The sequence below is a fragment of the Protomyctophum bolini genome, assembly GCF_963924005.1.
Source record: "Protomyctophum bolini genome assembly, chromosome: 22".
NCBI classification, from domain to species: Eukaryota; Metazoa; Chordata; class Actinopteri; order Myctophiformes; family Myctophidae; genus Protomyctophum; species Protomyctophum bolini.
The window spans coordinates 11,681,235-11,706,361 of NC_137883.1; the positions used below are offsets into that span (position 1 = coordinate 11,681,235).

At 42.1% G+C, this 25,127-nt stretch overlaps 1 protein-coding gene across 5 annotated transcripts in view; it reads left to right on the forward strand.

Moving 5' to 3' along the window:
* sfswap (splicing factor SWAP) overlaps nt 1-25,127 on the forward strand; it is a 93,686-nt gene that overhangs the window by 24,907 nt on the left and 43,652 nt on the right. For all 5 annotated transcript variants that reach the window (XM_080756272.1, XM_080756273.1, XM_080756274.1 and 2 more), the window contains 4 exons: nt 13,772-13,850; nt 13,984-14,087; nt 14,347-14,476; nt 17,480-17,652. In XM_080756272.1, the coding sequence (XP_080612398.1) occupies nt 13,772-13,850; nt 13,984-14,087; nt 14,347-14,476; nt 17,480-17,652 (486 nt within the window). The remainder of the gene's footprint in view (nt 1-13,771; nt 13,851-13,983; nt 14,088-14,346; nt 14,477-17,479; nt 17,653-25,127) is intronic.

Here is a 25,127-nt window from a genome sequence, read left to right on the forward strand (position 1 = left end):
CTCGGGCTAAGACCTTTTTTCAGATAGGAAGAAAATACATCACAGGATTAGAGTTGACACAATGGTGGCAGTGGTGGATTCTTTACTCTGTCCGTGTCTCCAATAATCCTTCTTTTCCTCTCATCTCGTCTTACTTGCAGCTGCAGTTGTTCAGATGCTATAAAGTAGTTTTTTCTTGAGTGTTTTTTTGCAACGTGATCTGGTTATAAATGGAATATGGTGCATTTATGGCATCTATGCATTTATGGCATCTATGCTTTACATGGATTGTGCATTACATTCACACAAACACACACACGCACGCACGCACGCACACACACACACACACACACACACACACACACACACATTCACACACTGATGGCGGAGGAAACCATGCAAGGCACTAACCCGCACATTAAGGGCAATTAGGAGTTCAGTGTCTTGCTCAAGGAGACTTTGACACAAACTCTGGGAGAGCCCGGGATCGAACTGGGAACCTCACGGTTCCCATCCGGCCACTCTATCCTTGAGCCACTGCCGCTTTATACAAGGTTCTACCATGTTCCTGTGTTAATATACTCAGGAATTGGGCCTTATATTAAAAATCAGAATGTCCATAAATACAAGGCAGAGATGTGCATACAGTACAGATGCATATATACCCTTAGTTCTTTAATTCATTCAATTATTAGATTAAATATAAAGTTCATGTTGTGGCAGGCAGGAAGGGCGGTGTCTGTGTTCTCTGGTGGGAGTGCAAACATAGAATTATTCATAAGTCAATTGATTCCAATTATTCTGACTCACTGATTACTATTCATGACACTAATTATTACAAGCTGACAGCAGTAAAAAATTATGAATATATAAAGACTGCATTTCCATAGCTGGTGCTAATGCCTCTTGAGGTTTTTGTTTAACATCATCTTTGCGTTTTCAATTATTTGTTTGATATCTAAAATTGATTTAACTTGAGAACTAACCTTTTTAAATTGGAACCTTGAGCTCTATTATAGAAGTGCCAAAGCATGGAATTTGAGGACAAATGGGCACATTGATTAATTGGACATTAATAATTAGAAACTTGGCTTGAATGAAAGTTCTATTTGTGTACTGTACAATATACTGTATGCCTGCACCAGTGGTGGTATCCTGTTTAGACTGAATCTGTCTTCAGAGATTAGACTGGTTTGATTCAAAAACAAATTTTAAGTCATGGGTCAGACTGGGCAAAATGTGACCAATTGTGCACGCACGTACACTTTTCTCCCCCTACCTCCTCTCGTGTGTCTTGACAACAAATGGTTGGTTGGTTTAAGAAGATCATATGGTAGTGGCTATCGTATATGCACATGCATGGTCTACTGACACTATCATCTCATTGTGTGTGTGTGTGTGTGTGTGTGTGTGTGTGTGTGTGTGTGTGTGTGTGTGTGTGTGTGTGTGTGTGTGTGTGTGTGCGCGCGCGCGTTGGTTGCAGAGGAAAAAGGTGTAGTGTACTATAGATAGAAAGTGGAAATTTGTTATGAAGTGAGTTTTGCAACATTTAGAAACGTGAGTGGATAACACAGCTTAATTAGCATGCTCTTCTTATTTGGAAAACAACCTATGTTGCTCGCTCTGAAATGGAAATTACACGATTCAGAAACTCACTTTTCAGCCATGGCCCGTGTGTGATACTGTAGTTTGTACTTTGTCCTGTAGCCTACTGTGCCTGTCCATGTTGTAAGTATTCCTTTTGAATGAAATGATGTGTCTGTAACGAGTGAAGAGGGGAAATGAAGTGGGTCGCTGTGGGATAGTTGGACAGGAGTTGTGTGGAGTCATGAACAGCCGAGTAGTTAATTAGCATCAATCACCCTCTACTGTTTTCATAAGTACACAACAAGCTGCTGGTGCAAAGAGAGAGACTCATCGCGTGTCGATGCAGATCCACAGAGGATGCCGTAGCCACAGCCATACAACACCTGCATGTGGATTAAGAGCTTTTTGTCTGGTCACAGCCAGAGGGTGAGAGTGGGCGGTCACACATCCACGTTCCTCAGCCTCAGTACCGGCTCCCCACAGGGCTGTGTACTGAGCCCGCTGCTCTACATCCACACACACAAATGCACCCCCGCCCACCGCAGCAACACCATGGTAAGGTTTGAGGATGACACCACAATAGTAGGGCTCATCTCCAAGGGGGACGAGTCTGCCTACAGGGATGAGGTGGTGCATTTGACGCAGTGGTGCAGAGAGAACAACCTGCTCTTGAACACATCTAAGACCCAGGAGGTGGTCATAGACTACAGGACACTGATCATCAATGGGGACTGTGTGGAGACGGTGTCCTCTTTCCGCTTTCTGGGAGTCCACATTGAGGAGGGCTTGACCTGGAGCACGAACACCTCTGAGCTGCTGAAAAAGGCCCAGCAGAGACTATACTTCCTGAGGGTGCTCAGGGGGAATAACATCACACAGGGACTGCTGGTGTCCTTTTACCAGTGCTCCACTAACATACTGCATGACTGCATGTGTGTGTGGTACACCAGCTGCACAGCGGCTCAGAGGAAAAAGCTCCAGAGGGTCATTAACACAGCACAGAAGATCATTGGCTGCCCTCTCCCCACACTGGAAGACCTACACGGATCCCGCTGTCTAAAGAAAACACAGAACATTATAAAAGACAATTCCCACCCCGGTCACTCGCTGTTCAAACCGTTGCCATCAGGCAGACGGTACAGAGTGATCAAGTCAGGGACCAGCAGACTTGGTAACGGCTTCTATCCCACAGCGGTAGTCACACTCAATGCTGCTATAAGCTGCTGTTATAAGAAACCTTATTACCTTATAAGAAATGATCCGTTGCTGAAATTCATGTTTTATTGTGCTGTTTTTAAGGGGTTTGTGCAATAACAGCTGCAATTAAATGTTTATTGTGCAATCTATCTATCTAGAATGAGGCTCAAATATGGATGGCTATCACTTCCGGGGCGGGTGGAAGTGATGCGTCTCCTATGATTATTTTCGCTGATTTGTCTGGCACTGGTTCTGGCTTGGAGGGCTGGCTCTTATTGTACTTAGTTCTACACTGTTGACCGGGGTCCTCCAAGGCTCTATCCTTGGCAGTGGCACCCTCATTTATACTTTATACACCATCTCTTCGCAACAAAATAGCCTATCTACAGCGTTTCATGTTGCTCTGTCATGTGAGCTTCTCAGCTTGTAGATCTGCTAGATGTCAGATCATCTGGCTACACCGTACTGTGTAGTGACTGGCCACCTACGGAATAAGTGCAACAGTTCTTTAGAAGAACAGTGTTGGTTTAACTAAGATATTACGTACATAGATTGATTGACTCTGGTGCAACGCACAGGTCCTGGGCCTGGTGAGAGCAGGAGTGGACCTGGTGAGACGTAGGAGGGGCCCGGACAGGAGACAACCCACAGAGCCTAGTCCTTCCAGAAGTGTACCTCCCAGCCCTGGCAGAGTAGTTCTGGAGTAGTTCCAACGGATTGTGTGGCCCTGGTTTTGCCCTAGTGGGACTGATTGAGGGGTATGATGTTGGAAGACCCGCCGAAACCCTGTTGACCTCAGGATACACCACTGAGGATATGTCCCAGGTGCATCCATGCAATGTATTTTTAGTTATAGTTGATTGATTGAATAGTTTATTAAACAGAAATGTAAAACAGCAGCAGTACAGTCAAACACGTCTAAAAGGGATGGAACATTTAGGCCCTATGCAATGAATGAATAGACATGACATGAAAAATAGCAAAATTCAAGATTATATCAACTACAATCTACAACTACAAACTATGTCTTTGACATGAATGCCTTGACACATTGGTAGAGTATACTAGCTAACAAGCCAAACTCGTTTAATTTCTGCCAAAGTGGAGCTGCCTCAACCACATAATTGGTGACTTTGGTCTTATTTTTTTTAACTTCCTCCAGTCCTCTTCGCAGTCTACCCAAGGTCCTGTGTTCCCATAATTCTGAAGACTTTGGAAGACACAAAACTGTCAATTGCTCATCATGTTCGCCAGACGTCTGTACTGTGTTTACTTGTGACTTTGCTCATAACTGACTGGTCGCAAGATGATGCCATTCTACGTTCCATGTAAACATTGTTTTGTTGTAATGATTTCATTAGTTGTTGAGATCCCGGGGCTTAACCGGAAGTTCGCTCATGGATAAGCAATCATAATGCGGGAGGGTCGCGATGCGACCGGCCGTTAATAAAGCTCGTTTTGATTAGAAGGTCCCCCCCGTGCCCAGCACCATGCCAAAGCTTTTTTCTGCAGGAAACACTGCGACACACACACACACACACACAGTAACTTCACAATAAAAGTATAGTTGCACCGCTCAGTTAGCACAGGTGTGATTTTGTTTTACTCTGAAAACTTTTCTTTAAGGAATTTACACAAGATCCCAAAGGCTGATATGTAGAACTGCGAGTGAGAGAGAGAATGAGGGATAATGAAGCAATACAGTTGGTGAGAGTAAATGAGGTTAAATGCACCTTTCTAAGCATGTATAATAATACTGGCCTAATAGCCATGTCTGTCTGTATTCTGTCCCAGGGGGGTGATATCTCTGCCAGGGGAGTGTGTCTATATCTCCTTGTACCTGCCAGACGGTGTTCCTCATTTGTCCTCTCTCTTGCTCTCTAGTCTAATCAGAACAATGTGATAATCCAATCAGGGTTTATCAACGTCTTAATGAGGCTTCCAGCCTAGGTGCTCTGTTGCCCTCCAGTTCCCCTTGGTTCAAATCAGTGTAATCTTGTTGCTGGTGTTTCACAGCATCACATTGCCGGTGAATAGTGAAATGTCCAGTATTTTTGAAATATTATAATGAACTATTATTAATACATAAATACTGTATGCTAGTCTGAACCACGCGACAGCTAATCTTTCAGATCATTAACGTAAAGCTGAAACTGTGGAGACCTTTATAGAGACCTTTCCCAAACGGAAGTATAATGTTCATTGGTGTGAATTTCCAACACAACAGCATGTGGATCCATCTTGCAAAAGCTTTGTTTCAGACCACTGGCAACTCCCATTCTCAAACAGTGCAGTCAGAAGTGGACCTGAGCCCTAGGAAGAACCCCCAAGAAAGACACTGAGACCCTGAGCAAGAACAGTTTTATTAGACAGAAATGTAAAACGGAATCCGAGTACAGTCGAACACTTAACGGCTATACCTTGTGCCACCCCTTACCCCTTATCCCTAAACGTATTTGCCGTTTTTTACCGTTTTGAAAAACATTGTAAAACATTTCAAATGGCGATCTATAAAGGTCACAATGTGTCAGATTTGGGGCCGACTCGTCGCCTGTTTGACACAACAGGTGTGATGATGCCTTAGAAAATGTGATTTGGTTCGCCAGTTTGAACATAGCCAAAGTTTCCTTGAATCTGTATCTGGTCTCAACTCTTTGTTTGCTGTATAATATCGTGGCTGTCGGGCAGAAGCTTTTCTGTAAATCAAATGCCCCACTTCGTCATACAAAACCTCACGCAAAGGTTTTGAAAAGTTGTGAGTTTATAGAGATTGCCTAGTTTCACCATTTGCATTTAAAAGAAATGGCAATAACAGAGGAATGGTTGGTTTCAACCCAACACCGACGATATGTAAGAATTAAATTCCTACTGTAGTTACAGATGGAGTGAAACAGCAACTTAATTCTACCAACCAGTGCAAAGCAAGGTCTCAGCAGCAGTCATATATGTTGTGAAATCATAGTGATCCCTGCTTCAGAGACCCATTCAATTCCACCACAGATATTTCATTTGCAAATACATGGTGATACCTCATATGGCACACACACATTTGCATGCTTATGGGCTTATCCTCTTTGAAGTGTTTTCTTACCAAGGCGGTGAAGGCGCTTTCCGAATTATGATCTGATCATAACCATTTAACGCAAATTGACCAGGTTTATTATAGGCAATTCACCTCGGGTACAGTGCTCTTTGAATAGGCATTTGGACATGCAGTGTGGGTTCAGGGAGAGGACAGAGAACATTGTGGGATTGACTGTTGTTCTGGGGTAATAACCCAAATCCACCTCAGTGTGAGCATCATGAACATTATAGCTAATGTCCTGTAACATCCTGAGAACATGGTTAAGAAACAAAAGGCGCCACCAACTCTGCTGCACTTTAGAATTCCACTGTCATTTCTCCGAACTCGTATATTTATATAGTGTTCTTATCTCAGTCTGGGGATGTGAGTAAGACTCAATTCACCTTTAGCAAAGCCCCGCCCTCTACCACTTAGACACTCCCACTTGGACACTTCCCAGCCGGGCTCATTCATTCTAATGTAAATATCATGATTTTACACATTAAATACTGGTTCATTTTTGGAACCTTAACTTCAAAATCTCTTCCAAATCTGTCAACAAGGCCTGCCATATGCACTGGAAAAATATGTGTGTGACATTTATTTTTTAAAACAATGTTTTATCATATAGGAAAACTATTGGTGGAGAGGTTTGTCTAACCCATGTTATCCTTAGCTGTGATTGGACCATAGCAGTTTGGGGAGGGGCTTAGCTATAGATGTCAAACTCTTTTTACAACTGCTGCTAGTGTCCATGCACAATACTAGTTTGAGTATTGTTAAACTGCTGCTGAATTTAGTTGTTTTGTGTTAGAAACATGGCGCCTACTATTTCAGGCAAATTGTTTGCCCCATTCATAGCACTCAAACCACTTCAATATTTACAGCTGGTTCATTGTACTGTACTCAGTAGCTGTCAGCAAAAGAGAGAGACAGAATTTACCACTGTTAAACCACGTGTCCAATGGAGGTCTGTTGACAAAGTGCCAACTCATTTTTAGCCCCAGTTGTGGTCTTAACGTCAAGTTGAGACATTGGCTTTAGAATCAGGCACCAAGTTGCTCCATAATGATATACACGAAGGCTGTTGATACTTATCTCTGGTCCTGCCTCTGCTTCACTCCTATCGGTAGGCGGGGCTCTGATGAGTTCTGCATTGATAAGTTGAAGTTGAAGTTGAATTTGAAAGCATTTCAACTTCAGAGTAGGTCTGTGCTAAAAAGAGGCAAAGTCCCTTTTTGGGGGGTTCTATGCTCCCTCATAGGAAATGAAGGTCAAAACGGTACCTGTGCTGTTTTTACAGGTCTCATGTGGACACAGCCCTATCTGATGAGTCAAATGCATTAGCTTCTGCTTGTCAGTGTGCAGTGGTGTGTGGCCCATTACAACACAGCTCTTGCTAAACCAACAGGGCTCTTAGATTTTCCATCAAGAAGACGGCCCGTCTGTTAGTGATTTGTGTTACTCATAATAGGATGCAGATAATTCAGCTCTGCAGTCCGTACTATTATTTAGACGTTTATAGTTAATGAAGAAAGCCAGATGAGGGGCTTTAAAAATCAGTCAAAGGAGACTGCAGCAGGCAGGGTTTGGGCTGGCTGTGGTCCAGTGTGTGTGTGTGCCAAGAAAATTAAGAAAAAGGATTATCTGCATTATGATGCGAATGCTGATGATTGAAGTCAAAATCGGTCCAGAAACAAATTTCACTTATCTTACATTGTTCAGCTCGATCAATGTTCATGAGCATTAACAACTCTCTGGAATTGGAAACTAAAGGAGCCAAGATTCCAATCTCACATAAAGAAACATGAACCTAAATAATATATAAAGTTTCACATTCAACGTTGCAGTGTTCATGAATACTATATAAATCTATACAAAATCCTGTGGTGGAAAAAAGTACTCGCATTTGTTAAGTAAAAGTATCAATACTGCAATGTAGAACTACTCCGTTACAAGTAAAAGTCCTCTACTCAAGTTTTACTTGAATAAAAGTACTAAAGTATTGGTATAAAAATGTTCTTAAAGTACCAAAAGTAAAAAGTACTCATTATCCAGAATGTCCGATTTAATAAGTTCAAAACGTATAAAAATCATTTAAAAATGGCAGTACATGCTGGGGGCACTCATGTTTCCCGCACAGAACGTGAATATTACGCAGCAATAACAAAGCGGCACAGGTTTTTATGCAGATTGAGGTAAATTTTTCACTATGAATAAAGGCCTGTATGAGTCAACTATAATGTGAATTTAATTTAACGCAGAATATTTGCCAGGATATTTTCATATGGTTTATTCGTCGTCACACTCCTGGTGTGTAAAGACAGACCTTTAAGCGCGTTTTTTCAGATTTTTAGCTGAGTTTCTCCATCGGTTTTCTGAAAAACGTGTCCAGTGTGCAACCACTTTCGCTCTGGATCCTCAGTGTTGTGTGGCTACCCCTCTCCCTCTGCATTCTCTTTCGCGTCTCACTCCTTTGCATCCAGCGAAGCAGAAAATGCCTTCAAATAATCTTGAAAAAGGAAAATCTTTCATTCGGTGAGCATTCGCAACATCGGTACAGTTATCAATGGTATGATAATTCTGAGTGCCGTACAAGTTGTTTACATTGAGGTGATGCAATTTGTGTAAAAATAGTGTAATTATGTCTTGTTGCTGCGTGTGTAATAGTGTATTGATGTACAGTACATGTTTTCATGTGGTTTTCAAATGGTGTCTTTAGTCACAGCTGCATCACTGGACGTTTGTCTTTTTTGTCACTTGATGTTGATACTCTGCAGTGTAATTATCACTGGCACTGTCTTCTGCCATAAATCACTGTGTGCGCGTGTGTGTGTGTGTGTGTGTGTGTGTGTGTGTGTGTGTGTGTGTGCGTGCGTGCGTGTTCTCTCGGTGGTATGAAGTTCCTCTGGAAAAAAACTAACGTATTTGTATTAAAACAAATGGCCCATTACATTACTTTTTGGATGTTAGGGTGTTCAGTGAGAAGTGAGAAATAAATAGCTTTGTGTTGTCTTGTTAATGTAAACTAAAATAGACTGTGAATAAATTAGGATTCTCTCCTGCCATGACTTCCGAAAGTGCCTAGAATAGAATGCTGTTCTTATCCCGTTCTGTCTGAAACCAACATTTGGTATGCAACGGCAAATCTGTAATGTCTTCTTGTAACTTCTTGGAAAATTAAACCTCCAATTTGAGAGCTGTTATTTATTCGTTTGTTTTTTAATCCTTCGCCAGACGGCGTGGTAACCAGATTCGTCTCAGAGTCCAAATTACATTTAGTGCAGCTTACTGAAGACTGGGTCGTCTTCAGTCATTCTTTGTTTCTTCTGCACAGTCTCAGAATGAGGCTGAGCACATTGCACGACTTCGGTTGCACATTCCTTTATACATGAACACAAAGTTCCAATGCCAGCCCCAAACATAACTTCTAAATACCTCATTGTTCTGTTTCTCAAAGTCCTATATACTTGTGGAGAGGCAGGCAGACACACACACACACACACACACACACACACACACACACACACACGCAGCTTTGTGGATAATTGAGTTCAGATTTGTTTCATTATTAGTGGAATGTTACTGTTTTTATGCTACAGTTAGGTGATCAAGGGCAGACAATGTAGCAACCAGAATACACCAGTTGGGACCGAGGCAGTAGGCACACTATAGCCAGAATGGTCATTGCAGCGAGAGGCTGGAATCTTAAAACAAATAAATTGACCAGTCAATAGTACACACACACACACACACACACACACACACACACACACTACATTCTCTCTTTTCCTTTCTGTCTCTCTTAGCGCTAATCACTATTGTTATATAAACACACACAGCAGCAGTATGTTTAGCAATTAGCATATATTTCACCGTTCAGCCTGCGGGTGTCATCCCAGGGAGGCTACACTGTAAATTCATGAGAGTTAATTGAACTTCAAAGAGTTCAACCCTTGGATCTTACGGCTCCATTTGGCTCCTATTGGTCTACTCTCTCAGAGTAAGAGTTAAAGATTCTGAGGACCTCACTGTACCATGGCTGTGTTTCAACTTGAAACACCTATATAGAAATATGTGGCACCCTTTTCAACAACGAATATAGGGCCTATCCAATAAAAGCCTTGATGCGGCATATGAATCAGTTTCTTCAAGTACGTCTTGGAATAGTTTGTTTGGTTCAAGGTGGAAAGTCTGGTGACCCGACGTTATGCCGGAAGCTACCTCTGTGTCTCATACACCTCTGTCTCTCATAGAGCTTAAATAAGAAGTTTAGGTTTTAGAAGGCGTTTTTAGAATTGGCCTCATATTCATTATACAAACATTTAAATGGGTCAGTACTAGCCAATAGTCTTTTACGTTTTCCAATGTTGTTGGTTGTTAGTTTTTCTACTTTGTACTTACGGTACTTTTATTATAACTTCTATTAGCTTACTTATACTTACAGTATGTTGGACAGGCATTGACGGTCTGGTTGAGTCTCTCACACCAACATTTCACTGTGCATACTGTACGTGTCATGCTCAATTCATCATTGTATCTGTAAACCATAATATATCCAGCTGCATGCCAGCCTCACTGAAGTGTGAAGCCCCATTGGCTTCAAGGCAAACATCGCTGTTCTTGATTTGTGTGACTTGGCAGCTTGGTGCTACTGTTACCTGCCTGTATCCTTCATGTGCAGTTGTGCACGCGTGTATGCGTGCATGTCTCCTTTTGGAAGGGGGAGAATACCCCCAACAGTCAAATGAACAATGAGACCTTTTTTCTTTTTTCCTTCCTGAAAGGAAAACCTCTCATTATCCATTATTTCCTCCTAGCATTTCTGTGTTAACACGATACTGTGCCCTTTTCTTCCTTCTACAATGAAATAAATTATACTTTTATTTATAGTCATATGCAACAAAGGCCACATACATTATTAGAAAAACTGAAATAAATCTCTCTCCCTTCATCCACTAAAAGCCATCCACCCACTCACTCTTGACATATCCTTTGCAACCCCTGCAGCCCCCCACCTTACATCACGTAAATAGGCATTGGATTGAAGTAGACATGAGACATGTTGCTGCACTTGCTCTGTCTGGAGTGGTGTACCACTTACTGTACGTACGGCATACCACTGGAGAGGATCTTCATTAGAGTCCGTTTTACCCAATTCTGAAGGTCGGCAGCATTATGCTGCTCTTCATTTCATCATTGCTCATAACCTTTATAATACTTATGGGAAGCTTATGGGAGTTTAGAAACATGTTTTTCTTTTTTACTATAACTTATTTTTGTCAGGTACAAGTACTTTGATAATTGGTGTACATGTTCTTTTGTTTTTTTGCAGCTTTCACCTTTATTTTATATTTTTTTTTATAGAGGGACAGACTGTAGGCTGACAGGAAATGGGGGAGAGAGATGGGGGGGGGGACATGCAGTAAAGGCCGTCGGGATCGGGAGTCGAGCCCGTGGAACACTGCCAGACTGACTACGGGCCAAGGTGCCTGGACCGCTGAGCCACGGCCCAGGCCTTGATAATTGGTGTAGTTTGAGAATTAAGCCCCTCTCTATAAAGAGAAAAATCACACCGTGTGAACTGAGTGGTGCAACTCCCCTCTCCACCTCCTCTCTCTCTCTCATTCTCTCATTAGCAGGCAACAGTACAGTACTGTCTCTCTCGCTCTCTGTTTCTGGCACAACAGCGCCCCTACTGGTACTCATCATTAACGTCACATAGGTGAACCAACACATAGGTGAACACGGACATTGCTGTTCCTTGGAGTGGTTGCACCACTCAAAAATGAATACAGACATCATTCGAGTAGTATTTTATCTGAGCAGGGCTTTTCCATTATAAAATGCCATATGTTTAGCCTAATATTATTCTACTCAATCAGTTGTTTCCCAGCTGTTGTTAGACAGTCAGCTAGACATCCCAGCACAGTTCTGGGACATAAACAGCAGTATTTCTTGATAAGATATTGATAAACGGCAGTATTTCCTGATAAGATATTGATGTGTTGTTGTTGTTTTTTTGTTCGTTCTGTTGTTTTCCCAAACAATACAATAATTACATTTTTGTGATTGCCTTTTGAGACCACCGTGCACCTTAGCCGTGCACTGGCTTTGGAAAGGCGTCCTTGCGGGCTATGAGAACATAACAGCGTGGATATCAATCAGATAAAATAGAAAACAATGTATTCATATAGACACGAGGGGCTGCATAATCAGTACAGTATTGTGAAAAATAATAGAGCACCGAAGTCTGACGTCACTTTCAATAGAGGGCGTCAGTCCCCAGGTTCATGTATTTGTTTAGTTGCATTGCAATCCCCATTGAGGCGATTTTAGATCGCCTCATATAACAGCTGTGGTTAGTGTGATGTGAAATGTGAGCTTTAGTCATATTCAAGTGCTTTTGGAGAGAAATGATAGTCACTTTCAGTAGTAGAGCACTGTAGAGGGGAGCTGTGTGTGATTATTTTTGTTTATGCACTGTCAAAAGTAATTCTACTTCTTTTGCAATGTAGTTAAATAAAAAATCTCAGGGGGGGAAGATAAATTATATAAAATTAAAAAAACAGTAATTTTCTTTAAAATATATATTTTTTTTAATATTGTGAAAAATCGTATCGTGAACCTCATATCGTGATACGAATCGTATCGTGAGTTGAGTGAGTCGTTACATGCCTACCTTTTTCTGCTCATAGCTTTGACTTGTTATGTGAGCGTGTATACACTCACTAATGTATCTGTCAGGAGCTAAATAACATGTCAGACAGCAGGCTACATTATCTTTCTTGTGTGTATTAATATTATGAGTTCTCTTACCCAGGTCACATCTCAGTCGACTGGTAGTGGTGTGAAAGGCTGGGAGCAGCATGCCCCGTTCCACTTTAATTGTGTGTGTGTGTGTTGAATAGAGAAGACATTATGTTTTATTATGTATGCATAGCGTGGCCTATCTGTCCCCCAATGTGCTCTTGCCTGAAATATGCATTTTGCATGTCAATAAGACCTGCCTGAGATGCACAGAAAAAGATGATAGGCGTGTGGGTGTGTGCGCGCGCATCCGCGTGTGCCTTGGCTGAACAGCCCTGGCCTACTTTTGCATTTCTACCTTCAATGAATACACACAACGTAGAAATGGATTCAAGTAGGCCTCCATAATGTCTAGAAACCAGCTTGTTCCCACCAGCTAGTTCATAATTAAAGGCATTTGAAATTAAATACAATTTTTAACTCTTCAGGATTCCAATTAAAAAAAATGATTTAAATTAAAATATAGCAATTGCTATTGCTATGACAGTAATATTTAATGTGGCCCTCTGGAGTGAGTGTGGAAATATATATAGTGGCCCTCTCCATCGTCAAAGTTGCCCATCTACACTGACATTGACACAGGGGTGAAAAAAAATGGGTTCGTGGGATAAAAAAAAAATATATATATATATTTTTAAAGTTGCCCATCCCTTTGCCCGTCTATTCTAAAACCTAATGGTTTGCTAATTGATCATGTATACAGTAACTGAAATCAACATAAGTAAATCTACAACATGCAATTTGGGTCTACTGTTACTGGGGTATTACAGCGTCCGCTGTTCGATCCCATGCAAGCTCCCCCAGAGTTAGTGTCCAAGTGTCCATGCCCAAGACACTGAGCTCCTAATTGCTCCTGATGTGCAGATTGGTGCCTTGCATAGTTTCCTCCGCCATCCGTGTACTATGAATGTGTGTGTAATGGGTGAATGCAACGCACAATATATGTATAAAGCCCCTTGGATATTAACTCTCTGAGCTACAGCCCGGATCTCCAGCTCTGGGCTAAATCATTTCTATATGACACATACATTTATTTTGATACTATTTATCTGTCTGTCTCATCTCAGGTGCTACGGACCCGATAACTGACAACTTTTTCTGTCTTTGTCTGTCCTATGTTATTCCTCCATTCAGAGAGAGACACATGACGGTTCAATTGATGATGAGAAATTACAGTCAGACACAGATCTGAAGGATGTCAAGATGATTAAAGGTATGCCTCTTGGTTTAGTGGTCCATAATTCAATGATTTGTTTGCATGTCTGTTTTCTCTGATTTGTGTCCTTTTGTCCGACTGTCTGTCTCTCTCCCTACGCCCATTTGTCTGCTTCTTTCTGTCTCTCCAGCCTCCTTTGCTCCGATCTGTTTTGCTATAAAGGCTAAAGAAAACGACATGTTGCCTCTGGAGAGGAACCGAGTTCGATTGGATGATGACTCTGATGAAGACAAGGTTTGGTTTATTTACTTTACTTTTGGTTACGTTTCCCCATTTCCATTTGTGTAATTATATGTGACATTCTTACCTGGTATTGGGCATTAAACTATATAACATTTAATTTAAACACTACTACTGTTTGAAATGGTTCTGTTCAGTGGAGGTGTGTTTTGGTGCTCCACAAATCTTCGTTTTGCCTTTTCTCAAGATGGATGTCCTTTTTAAAGGTACCTTTTAAATGTCCTAAAATGACATTAATGTTTTCTACATGAAGCTGTTCGGTGAGGAAGGACTAGAGGCTATCATTGGTGGGGCTCAGATGATTGTCAAGGACTCTTTTCCAACCCCGACACCAGAAGAGAAGAAACCCAGCCTCACCCAGGAGGAGTTGGAGGCAAAACAAGGTAACGCCACAGAACTGTAAAATAATAATATCGTCAGTCTTTTCCGTTCTATTATCCCTATAACTGTGGAATATGCTGGCCTTTATAGTTTTTCACTGCAAAGCCTGGCTAGGCAAAGTTTATCCAAGGAGAAAATAGTAATAAATTAGCAGCACGAAAGCACTTGCAAAAGTAACTACACTGATTAGTTCCAGGTTGAAAACCACCCCCCCATAAATCCTCTCATACTGCTCGACAAATTCATTGTAACAATCGGACAACTGTCCTGCCGACACTGGGCATTTTAGGAAGATTTTATCTTGTCATATGGTGTCTTCTGTTGTGTTTAATCAATGTTATGGTGTCTGATCCCACATTACATTACTAAATAAGAGTTTTTTTCCACTTGGAAAAGTTCAGCTAAGCCGACAGTCAATGCACACGTCCCTGTAACTGAGAGCACATCATATGTTATGGAAATCTGAAACTTTGATTCACACAAATGCTGGCAGATGAAGCGAGTATATGGTACTAGGTCAAGAGTTACAACACTGGCTCTTGATGGCCCACATTACGCCAACATGGAACATTTCCACTGAATAAATGGCTTTATGTGCAAGTGGGAAAAGGGTCTCACGGTCACTACTGCCATCTGTGTTTACAATGGTCAGACTCCTGTCTGTCTGTCTGTCTGTATGTCTGTGATACAATGGCCGTTCCCCCTGACCGTCCTCACTGTCTCCATTTGTCCCCTCCTTTCATCTCCTTAGATACCTACCACCCAACACACGTGTTCTATAATTATGGAGACCTTTCAGTATCTAAGTACGGCCGCTGGGAGACAAGCGAGCGGACACACACACACACACACACACACACACACACACCTCTCAATCACATCCTCTGACATGGCCTTCCTTTACAGGAAGCCAGAGTTGGGGGATCAGTGGGAGGGGAAAGGAGAGAGGACGGATAAATCCAATGGGCACAAATTGTAAATCATGCCAGCAGGGTATAAATTCCAGGAAGGACAAAGTATAGAAGTAGTACAGTAAATGGCAGTCATATTTCTCTACGAGACCTAATAGAGATGCATGCTTTTATTCTCTCTCTGTCTGTCTGCCCCCCCCCCCCCCCTCTCTCACACGCACGCACACACAGAACCCACTTGCTTCTTACTGGTAGAGTGATAAATGTATTCATGGATACCAGGCACTATGTTCATAATATTTAGCATGCATATACAGTAGGACTTGGTGGGGAAATAATACACTTAGGAATTCATATGCAATTGTGAGGCTGTTAAAGTGCATCACTTTCCTTAGCCACTTGGTTGCAAAGCTCTTAACTGCCACTGTTGATGTGGGAGGAAAGGGTTTTCATCACAAGACGTGAAAAAAGAGCCACGTGCGCTCTCGCTCGCTCGTGCTCTCTCGCACACACGCATGCGTGCACACACACACACACACACACACACACACACACACACACGACCATCAGAACAGACAGGCACACACTGGGGTAGTCTAATGAATATGTGAATGAATTGGCTGTCCGTCAGCAGGCTGCAATTTACGTTACGTTGCACGGAATCAATGGCAGACGGAACAAAGCTAATCTGTATTGATGGACTGGGGAAGGATCACACACGCTCTCACTCACTGGTCACTCATAGGTCAAATCCACTGTGTGTGTGTGTGTGTGTGTGTGTGTGTGTGTGTGTGTTAGAGTTAACTGAAACAAATGTGAGAAAAATCGATGAATCAAATCAATTGGTTAATTCAAATGAAACGTTAAACTACATTATGTGTGTGAGAAAAAAACTAAAGCTGAATTGAAATTAAAATATTGGCTTTAAAACTAATACAATTGAATTTGTTCTAGTTTAACTTTTTTGTTTTTTGTCCTGGCCATGAAAGATAATTTAGAACACCTAACCCCGGTGCTGGCAGTTCAATGCAATGGCCATTATTTTATTTTGGACTTTTGTCTGTGCAGAGTCATATAATGCAGTATACTGTATAGGGAAGACGTTGAAGGATGTTAATAAAAGGTGTTAAAATAGTTTGTATTTTTTGGCACTTTTTTGGTGTCACAGTGACCTTGACCTTTGACCCTTAGGTTACTAGTCTTGCGTAGCAGGACGACTATTCCACAATCTTCAAATGCTATATAGAGTCTAGAACTACACCTCCCGAAATCAGAGTAAGGAAGCTGCCATTTCCGTTCACGAAAATATATTTAAACATATCTATCGAGCTTATCTTTTTTTCCCCTACTAAGCCGCAAGCTATATATGCTTAGATGATTTTGAGTTATATTAGGATAGGAGGCTTCACTTCCACTTTATATTTTAGACCCATGATCAGAGCTTCCGTGCTCCAGACTGTATGATGGAAGCATTTAAAAATGCGAAGTGCACAGACTGAAAACAGTGCCTCCGGCTGTGGCTGTTGCAGACAGTTGCATGAAAATAAAACTAATATTAATAGGCATCCAAAATTGTAATAAAATAACCAACAACTTGCAAATTAAACTGGTCCGGTTCCAGGGGAGCCACCCCGCGTCCGAAACGGTTGAGAAATTACAGAGTTACCGTGTTGGGGTCCCTCTACTCAGTCTACTGTACTGTACTGTGACTGTACTGTCACACCCGAAATCATCATATATTGTGTGTGTGTGTGTGTGTGTGTGTGTGTGTGTGTCTGCGTGTGTCTGCGTGTGTCTGCGCAACAGTGACTCTTGGTTGTGATAACCAACCAAACACTAAAAAGTTAGAGCTCATCATAAACTCAACCGCGTAACACAGAACTTACTCGAACCCCTGAAGAAGAGCTGTTTCCCTCACACATACTATGGTAACTGTCAAAGTAATGGACACTCTTCCCTGCTTCTCGCCCAGCCAAGCAGAAAGTAGATGAACGTGTAGGTGTTGCTTAAAAAAAAGAAAGAAAAAAAGAATGAAGCGGAGTGGAGAAGACGGCCTTCCTCTTTTTCTAAGCATATTTTTCATTGTCTTCGCAGCCAAACAGAAGCTGGAGGATCGTCTCGCTGCCGCGGCGCGGGAGAAACTGGCCCAGGCCTCCAAGGAATCCAAGGAGAAACAGCTGCAGGCCGAGAGGAAGAGGAAGGCCGCTCTGTTCCTCCAGAACCTCCGCGGACCCCTCACTGGAGAGCCTGAAGCCAAGAGAGCAGAGGTAGAGAGACACCACGTTGCATGTGGAGTGGGGCTTATTTCCCTTTTGTTTTCAGAATCGGCCATAAACTACATTTTATGTGGAAAAAACTGAATCTAACCACGTAAGTGTTCCTATTCTAGGCTTGTCATAAAATAGGCAACATGTTTGTAGTTTGTGTAGTAATGTGTATGGATTTGCGTGATGTTTGGGCGATTGTCATATGTACCGATTTGCGTGATGTAGGAGTAATATTCTGCTCTGGCACCCAGGGAGTGTGCGTGCACAGTTTCGCGGCCAACGGTGGATAACTCTCTCTGCCGTGACAAAAATATATCCATAATATTATATAAGTAGAGACTACACAAACAACACCATCATACAGTACAAACCAACTATTAGTAATATTATTTAATTGGCTGGTGTTTGCATGACAAGTGTTCCATGGAGCATAATGACAATGAATAGGAAAAAAAATATTATCATAATTAGATTTTCTTTATTTGTATTTGCATTCTTATTTGTATTTCTGTGCTGGCGACAGACAGAATAACATGACATGCTAAGCTACCTGTATAAAGGGGGGGGGGGGGGGGGGAGTCCTAATAGCGTGTCACTCTGCATGCTGTCGATGCTTTCCCCTGAGACTGCACGCCTCCACGCTGCCTGAAGTGGGTGGGTGGGTGTTTGGATGACTTTCCTTGTCTTCCTGTGTCTTTACCTGTGTACTACTATGCATGATGCACCCCACAAGTGACTTCAGGAAATGGTAAACTACTTATTGTGGTCGTTGTTGCTTGTCATGTATTCTGCTGTCCATTGAATTGTCAGTTGATATTATTTGACCACTTAAACCTAAACCTGACCTGAGTTGCCTTTGTACTTGGTCCCTAATGCTGGGATTCAATTCAAGTGGTGAACTACTAAAGCCCTATTAAACGTCGTTGCTTGATTAAATGGCAGATATACAAGCTCACCGTGCATTTCATCATGAAATGACCAGGGTGGGTTTGCAAATATATATATCGTTGCTGTCCGGAGGAAACCTCATAACTCCATTTTTGAGGTTTTTGATTTTATTCCATAAATCAGTGCTATTGAACACCCTCTGTGTGTTTCGAAAATGGAAAGTAGTAAAAAACGCATTGGACAAAACCTCTTAACTCCATTGGACCCTCAAAATGTCTGCTAAAACGGCTAACTCCACCACCTCTCTCCTTCTCATGCAAGTAATTGACAATATCTAAAGTCACAACACCAACTTTGATGAGGCAATATTGCATCGTTAAAAAAAAAAATATATGGTTTTGTTAATTTCCTTAAAAACGTATATTTTTAATTTCCTTATGAGGTTTCCTCCGGACAACAGAGATATATGTTTTGAGCGGTGCCTACCGCTCCAATGACTGGCCGCGTGTGTCCCCTATGTCCCTATATGTATGGAGTATGAACAGCTGTGATACCGCTGGGTGACTTAAAGTGGCACTGTTGAGTAGCCTAAACACACACAGAGTCCAAGGAGGAGGGCTTGAGACACACACACACACACACACACACACACACACACACACACACACACACACACACACACACACACACACACACACACACACACACACACACACACACACACACACACTGCTCAGTTTGTGGTGCGATTCTTTTTGGCCCAAAATAGGGATGCTAGGGTTCATGTGGTGAAACATAGTTTCCTTTCCACTCATTTAGCGGTGCAAAAAAAGTAGACTGCAGCTGATCTTTTGGGGAAGATTTGCCAATCCGTTTCTTTCCATTTTCTTCTGCTGTTATACGTGCCTTTTATCACTGCACTGCTACCGGAGCGACTGCTAGCAGTTAATTAGCTCAAATCATCCATCAGACAGTGAACACGGAGTTAGAGCTGTCACATTTTTCTTTCTTTCTATTCACAATTCAGAATTATTTTATGTTCTCTTGACAGCTGATATCCGATGATGGAAAGTCTGAAATTATACTGGAATTTCTCTGTCACACTGATATACTCAGATGCTCCCATCTACCGTGTGTGTGTGTGTGTGTGTGTGTGTGTGTGTGTGTGTGTGTGTGTGTGTGTGTGTGTGTGTGTGTGTGTGTGTGTGTGTGTGTGTGTGTGTGTGTGTGTGTGTGTGTGTGTGTGTGTGTGTGTGTGTGTGTGTGTGTGTGTGTGTGTGTGTGTGTGTGTGTGTGTGTGTGTGTGTGTGTATCTTCTCTTTCTGCTTGGCTGGATTGTGTGTGTGTCTGTACTGTGTGAATGTGCAGATAGACTTGTACAACAAACAAAACGGCAAACCTTTCAGTTTCATGTGGGCGCTCGGGTGGCGCAGGAGCAAACTACCTGTCTTCTATGCTGTACACACACAATGGGCTCTAGGCACACATGCCATTTTGAACCCCTTCCCTACTTCCTTCACAGAGCCTTAATTAGTATCATTGGTAACACCGGTGAAGAAAGTAAGGAAGCGGACCGGAAGTAGGAAGAGTTATTCTGTGTGCATAATAGTTATAGCCCATTGAATGTGTTTGGGGGAGGTTGCGTCTCCTACAGGCTTGGGCGACACTTGTCAGTGGGCAGGGGCCACTACTGTATGTCCTCCCGGTGGGGGCTCCTCGCTGGCAAGTGAGCCCTAGGGTACAATACCAATGGCAAACCACAGACGTGTGGGCAGGGGCCAGGGTTAATTGGCATTGTGACTGAATTGGGAAATAAATAAATACAAATAACTGCAACCAATGGCACTGGTCAAAACCTGAGCAGCGATGACTTATTTCTTCACTGATCCCCTGCGTTTTGAAGTTCTCTCGTGCACCTACACCTGTGTGTAGTCTGTACTGTGTGTGTGTGTGTGTGTGTGTGTGTGTGTGTGCGTGTGCGTGTGCGTGCGCGTGCGCGCGCAGCTTTCCCGGTGAGTTTCCCAGCCATGCATTTATAGGAGATTAAGACCTGAATGTCTGGTCCCTGGAGAAACCCTCTTCATCAGCCTACCGAGAGAAACGGACCTTAATTGGTGCTGCTGACACTAATGCACACTTCCTGGAGCTGTGTGCGAGTCGTGTGTGTCACATTGCTATGCTCATAGGCTCTGATTAGAAAGCAATGCTGTGATGGAGTGTGTGCACACGAGCATGTGCACGTACACACACATGAGTGGCTCTATGCAGAAATATACATACCGTCAATTTCGGAGATGAGGGAAAAATCACATCGGTAAACCTTTTAAAACACACAGTCAGACTTTAAAAGATGGTTTTCAACCAATGGTTTGGGGAATACCAGTGGTCTTTGATGAAGAGTTGGTAACCAAATAGACCCTTATTATAATTAGTGTAAATCTTGAGAGCGCAAAATGAAACCAAATGAAATGCAAAATCTTATCGAACGATAACAAATTATTACGTTTTGGATCAGCGAGGCAAAATGGCGCTATAATAGGCCAATGTGAAAACGGTGCCATTTCTTCTTACGCCTTGGATGGCAATTGGATGATTTGAGGCATTTTGTTACAAAAATGTGTGTTGCAAACATCCACCTGTTGGTGGTGCTATAACGCCAATGTGAAAAGGGTGGGATATATTCCTCAGCCTAGTAGGAAAGTCTGTGAAAGATTTCACATAAATTGCACGGTGCGTTCATGATTTGAGGCGTTTTGTTCTAAACGGACCAATCCTGCAAACTTTGAAAGCCAATGTTAGTCAATTAGGATGGAATATGAAATATCGGACAGATCCGTCTTGAACACATGACTATAGAGATAGTGTGTAACAATTTGCGGGATTTTGACAGAATCTGGAGGAGTAATATCCAAAAATGTTACAAAAGTCGGCCTCCTGGCGGCGCTATAACAGATCGTGTAGGGCAGAGGTTCATCTTTGGCATCCAGGGAGTGTGCATGCAAAATTTGGCATCGACCGGGTTAACCATGCCGGAGATTAGCTGGTAACAGACGGACGGACGCACACACTCATACGGACACAAAACAGACAATAATGGGCCTGATATGAAAAGGTTTGGAAAACACTGCTTTTCACAAGTAGTGGAAATAGCCGATAAGAAAGCCTGTGAGCTTGCAATTAGATGGACTGTTTTCGTGACTTTTGTGCAACAAAGTAATACTTTGTCACACAATAATAATTTAATTTGCTGTGAAAAAAACCTTTAAAAAGTCAATATGTGGAGATCCAAGGTTTCTGCCTGGCAGCAAGGTAACTGTGGATGTGTTGGGACCGCTGCAGCTGTTACCTGGCTCTGAATGAGCCATCCTCCCATGCTGACTGACTGGCACGCTGCATCTCTGTGCGTATTTGCATTAAACAAAACAAAAAATTAAGTTCTATCCCAAAAGCCTAAAGTTTTATACCCTAATGATTGCCTCTTCGCCTTACATAAAGTTACATAAAACTGTTTTTCTGCCATCCTTATCTTGCAGCTAAGGGAACATCCTCATATCATAACATCAGCATTTTCTATTGCGAGAGAGTACAAATCTGTTATGCTTGAGAGATGCTGCCACAGGCATTCTCCAGGCAGTGCCACTGAATTGAGCTGAAAGCCTGTTTTACCCAAATAAGTCATGGCTTGGTTTTGACTGACTGCCAATTGGACGCATGAGCTTTCGCATCATGAAACTGGTCCAAGCCAGTATTTTAAAGATGCACTGCCTGTTGGATGACACACCGTTCGTCTAGAGATTCTGGTTCTACGTAAGCACCTGCCATAGCAGCCAAGGGACAGAGGTCAAAGGTGAATTTAGATCTTTGAAGAATGGGCCATATATTGGACATATAACTTTGTGTATATTTTGAAATCTATTTAATTAATACATTTTATTATGGATTATTTTTTATTATGGATTAATCCATATTAATTAAAAACGAGATTTCTCGTTTTGGCACACCGGGGCAAAAGGATTAAAAACGAGATTTTGCGTGTGTGGCAAATTAACATAATTTTGCCAGAATAGTGTACTCTATGCGGTACTATTCGATTGGTGTAGCCCCGCATATGGATCGCTCATACTGTAGATGGCCATTCCTGGTCCTATCACACTAAAAGAGCTGCCAACAGACAGACAGACAGACAGACAGACAGACAGACAGACAGACAGACAGACAGCCAAAATCATGTCTAGAGACAACTGGACTCTTTGTTTCTCCCTTCTGTCGTACTGTATGTCTCATTCACTCACGAGCACACACGTCCTACACACACACACACACACACACACACACACACACACACACACACACTTTATTAGTCTTGAGCCTCACATTATCGCTTTTGCTTAATGTTTTAGTGGACTCAGTGCTTCTGTCTTGTTGTATTGCTTCCAGGCCTGGATGCTGCTCTGCTTCTCTCTTATCCCCAATAGGCTGAGTGAAAAAAGAGATTTACAGCACAGGCGTCAGGGAAATAATGATGGCCTTTTACCGAACCCCATTCTACTGTAGGAGATGCATCTCTCTACAACATCCTCTCACCACATTACATTCTCAGTGCAACCCCTCCTCACCCCCCCTCGAAGGCATTCTATACAGCATAGCTGCTTTTCTCTCTTCCTCTGACTTTTTTTTTTCTCTCATTTGCTTTGCAACGTTCAAGTGATTTCTTTTTTTTTATCCATTCATCCATAAATCGGAGGCGGAGGATTGGCAGCATTAATTTATCCTCCCCTTTTAAGGATATATTTCCCTAATTTCCAGAAAAAGTGGTTTTAGACTCATTTGAAGGTTCACTCAAGTAAACCATCATCTGAACAACACAGAGTCATCATCTACAATTTAACTATGGTGATGTTGTTTTACTGATTGATTGTATACGGTAGCTGTTTCCTACGGCCATTATTGTTACCTATACCTCAAATGGCTGGTTGAAAATGAAGTCTTTCTTCCCATGGTAAAAGACAAATGGAAGGGCTATCTCCAGTAGCGTTTGTTTTCTACAGTTATGTCTCGTGCGACGGCCACCTACAAAGCTCTTGTCTCCTGTAGTGCTTGTGGCTGGTTACAGTTGTCTCCTGCACTGGCTTTCATAAACAACTGCATTACAATGGCAGTCTTCTGTTGTCGTCGTCGTCTTCGTTGTTGTTGTTACCACTGCTACAAAACCTGGAGTGGAGACGGCGATAAAGCCCGTCATCTTGTCCTTGCCCTGCGGTAAATAAGGGATGTTTATTCTCCCTCATCAAAGTGCATTATACAATGCCCAGAGACAGGCTTATTTTTTCACTGAAAAAAAAAGATTTTTACAACAGGGAGAGGCACTGCCTGTACATAGGCAGTGGATAGGAGCAAAGACGTTCCACTTGGAGCATGCAGAGCTTCGAATCTCCCATGACGTAAACAGTATGTCGTTCCCGTACTTCACACAGGGACCTTTTGCTGCTGTAAATTGTTTTCTTAGTCCCCCTTCCAAGAGAACAACACATTTTTATACATGCTACACTTTATGCTATTCAAAGTTGGACGTGTTGGTGCTTAGTTACTCACCCACGGTTCACCCACTGCCACTCAACCACTCGTACTCTGCCGGTTTGTTTGTGTACATTCTGTTAATGTTGATTCATTGCTTGCTTGGATGTTTTAATGCTAACAGGGAAGGGTCAGAATATAATAATGATAGTAAAACTTTATTTGTATCGCACCTTTCATTGCAGAGCAATAAAGGAAAAAAATAAAAGCATAAAACATTAAAATAATACCACAAAAGGCAGTGAATAAGGCAAAACAGTGAGGATGTGAATAACGACAGAGAATGAAAAATCAACTAAAAGCTAGAGTGAAGAAATGGGTCTTGAGCTGTGCTTAAGGCTCTTTCTATCTCAGTTAATCCTCATAGAAGCGCAAGAGTTGGAACAAACACCATTGATGATATTCACATGGCTCCTACTGTATAGAGCGTCGCAGTCCCTCCCCCTTTCAGAACGTGGCCCAGAGTGGCCCAGGAAATGAAATGCAATGCATTTCTCCCATAGGATTTTCTTTAAGTATTTATTTAAAGACTGTTACGCCGCGGACAAAGCCAACTCGGATCGTGACAAATCATGACAATGAACACAATGTTTTGGGCCGATCAAATAATTTATAAGAAGAAAAACAAAACAAATAGTGTTGTCTCCTGCCTTTATTTTCTACTTTCTAATGATTTGATCGGCCCAAAATATTGTGTTCATTGTCATAATTTGTCACGATCCGAGTTGGCTTTGTCCGCGTCGTAACCGTCTTTAAATAAATACTTAAAGAAAATCCTATGGGAGAAATGCATTTCATTTCCTGGGCCACTCGTCGTTCTGAAAGGGGGAGGGACTGCGACGCTCTATACTGCAGGGCTATTCAACTGGCGGCCGGCCCGCAGAGCGCCCCCTAGTGGCCCTTGGAATAAGAACAATTAAAAAATTAAACGTTTTTTGTTTTTAAGAGAGAAAGTTACAGGTATGATGTGTGCGATATATAAAGTGCTAGATTATCATAATGACAGTAATCCT